Source organism: Perognathus longimembris, chromosome 6 (genome assembly GCF_023159225.1).
Source record: "Perognathus longimembris pacificus isolate PPM17 chromosome 6, ASM2315922v1, whole genome shotgun sequence".
Taxonomy (NCBI): Eukaryota; Metazoa; Chordata; class Mammalia; order Rodentia; family Heteromyidae; genus Perognathus; species Perognathus longimembris.
In genome coordinates this window covers 15,546,615-15,549,412 of record NC_063166.1, presented here as the reverse complement: position 1 = coordinate 15,549,412, position 2,798 = coordinate 15,546,615, and the positions used below count along the sequence as shown (strand labels likewise).

General features: G+C 40.5%; 1 protein-coding gene across 1 annotated transcript; it reads left to right on the top strand.

Annotated features, from left to right (window-relative positions):
* Positions 1 to 972: 972 nt before the first annotated feature.
* Positions 973 to 1,905, top strand: LOC125353579 (olfactory receptor 2G3-like). The gene has a single exon (XM_048349269.1). The coding sequence runs from the start codon at positions 973 to 975 to the stop codon at positions 1,903 to 1,905; it is 933 nt and encodes a 310-aa protein (XP_048205226.1).
* Positions 1,906 to 2,798: the final 893 nt, after the last annotated feature.

Genomic DNA, 2,798 nt, shown 5'->3' with positions numbered 1-2,798 from the left:
TTATTTACACCCTGTAGAAAGTGTTTCTTGTTCTAGACATGAGATATAGTTTGGTCCTTATATATATGCACTGAACCAGTGAATATATTTCTTCACTACTGCATGTAAAGCTATTTGGAGTTTTAAGAAGGTGCCCTTACAGTCTTCTAGAAGGTAAAAATGTCTGTGAGGTCTTGCTGAGTGTTGGGACAACCTCTTTCAACTCCAGAAGGATTCTCCTTGTGTTGAGGTCTACTCTCTGTTCTCTCCATTCAGATTCAGCCACCTTTTCACCATACAAGATTGGAAAACTGACTTCCTTCCCCAATACCGCAAACCAAAGGAGGCAGAGAGTGAATGTTACTAACACAGTGCATAAATTCACATCCATAAATATGTTGTCAGGCTAAACATGAGTAATTCATCCCTAAGTGAACAATGCCTCTGAAATTTAGTGTCCATGTAGATAAATATTTAGATATAAATGCAATATTTTAATTTTGATAATCAAATGTTTGGCGTTTTGTAGTCAAAAAACCTCTATCATCTCTAGAAACTGATTCAAATAAAAGAAATCCTCAAAACTATTTCAGTTCAATGTTTATGAGTGAAGAATTGAGACATTATATATGTATATATACATATATACAATTTGCTTATATTAAACTTCAAGGACATTGAAGTGTACATTTAATTTAAATAATTTGTCAATCAGTATAAAGGACTTTTTAATTCATTTAACATTACTTCATTTTCTTCTGTGGCACGTTTTCCCCTCAGATTCTAGTATTTGTCAGTAAGGAAAAGCCTTTGTTTCTAAAATAGCATTCTATGCTTTTCTGCAGACTCTGAAAGACACTGTGCCACAATTCATTCCTACGGGCACTATAATTAGGTCCATCATAGTCAACGTTTCAAATCGATATTTCATAATGGCTGATATTCAGCTACCTCTTAATTCTTGTAAAGTTTCCTTCTTGCTTACATAAGGTAATGATCATGACCAATAGCAGTATGATAGGCTTCATTTTGGTGGGCTTCTCCCAGCGACCACAGCTGGAAAAGATACTCTTTGTGATCGTTTTGGTGTCCTATCTGCTTACCTTGGTGGGAAATGCAATAATTATCCTGATCTCCGCCATAGACCCTAAACTCAAAACACCCATGTACTTTTTCCTCACTCACCTCTCCCTAGTTGACATCTGTTTTACCACCAGTATTGTTCCTCAGCTGCTGTGGAACCTGAGAGGACCAGCCAAGACCATCACGAGCCTGGGCTGTGTCATCCAGCTCTATGTCTCCCTGGCACTGGGTTCCAGTGAGTGTGTTCTCCTGGCGGTCATGGCTTTTGATCGCTACGCTGCTGTGTGCAAGCCTCTCCACTATGCAGCAGTGATGAACCCACAGCTGTGCCAGGCTCTGGCAGCGATTGCATGGCTGAGTGGAGTAGGAAATGCTCTTATCCAGGGCACGATCACGCTCCGACTACCTCGCTGTGGACACCGCTGGCTCCATCATTTCTTCTGTGAAGTGCCTTCCATGATTAAGCTTGCCTGTGTGGACATCCATGCGAATGAGATCCAGCTCTTCGTTGCTTCATTGGTCTTGCTCCTCCTGCCCTTAGCACTGATATTTACATCGTACGGACACATAGCCAAGGTGGTTATAAGGCTCAAGTCACTCCAGGCCTGGCGTAGAGCAATGGGGACCTGTGCGTCCCATTTGGTGGTTGTGACCCTCTTCTATGGGAGCATCACCGCCGTCTACATCCAACCCAACAGTTCTTACGCTCACACTCATGGGAAATTCATTTCTCTCTTCTACACCGTTATGACCCCCGCCCTCAATCCCCTCATTTACACACTGAGGAATAAAGAGGTGAAAGGCGCTCTGGTGAAGCTATTTCACAGAGATTTGGGTGCATGAAAATGAAGCAGAGCTTAGCACTGCTCAATTCAGCTCCAAGGCACATTGTAAATTTTCCATTTACGGTACTATGTTTCGCTTGTTTACTGTCGTCTCCAATCTCCAAACTATCTTCTTCAATCTGTTCCCAGGCTTCTTTTGGATCCTATGAAAGGCAATTTTCCTCCAAAGTCTTTAATGCCTCTTACTCGTTTCCCAGTTTCTCTGCCTTCATTTCATTTTAATTTGCCTTCCCCTTTTCATCTTCTACCTTTTACTTCTTCTTTTCTCCCAATCTATATCCTGCACTTTACAACCATTTCCCTGATGGTTTTACATTTTTATCTTTTCCTTCTAATATTCTAACTATTGCTGAAAACAACTATCTCCAAATAAACTCACCTCATTTTTCACCACCACAACTATAAAAAAAAAAAAGCTGTCACCTATCTGCCTGTTGAGGAATTTCTGGCTCAGTACTGAGGCAGGTAAGGAGAAGCTGGTAAGACCAAAGAAAAATTGTAGTACAGAACACCAGAATTGCAGCGGGGCTTAGAAGAGACAAAGGCTTTACCTTACACCATAGAGGGAGACTAAAATGAAAACACTCCAAGTATTTCCCTAAAACATGGCCATTCTCAGAGCCCATATAACAAGAGTTTTTCTGGTATCTGTTATGAAAGCAGAGGAAAGTACTAGTCCTCTTAAAAAAAAAGCTAAAATCAAAAAACCTCTAGACTTTGCCACCACTGCTAAGATTTGACTGCCTTCTATCAAAAGTAGAAATTCTGTTAGATGCAGCATTTGGCAACCTTTACTAAATATTTTTCTCATTCTACTCTCAGCACCCAGGCAACCAACTTTATAATTCTCTAGGCCAGGAACAAGATGTAATATCGATGGAAGATATAAAA

Bases quoted from the DNA above. Each gene is read 5' to 3' on its own strand.
- LOC125353579 (XM_048349269.1), top strand. From the start codon at position 973: ATGATCATGACCAATAGCAGTATGATAGGCTTCATTTTGGTGGGCTTC.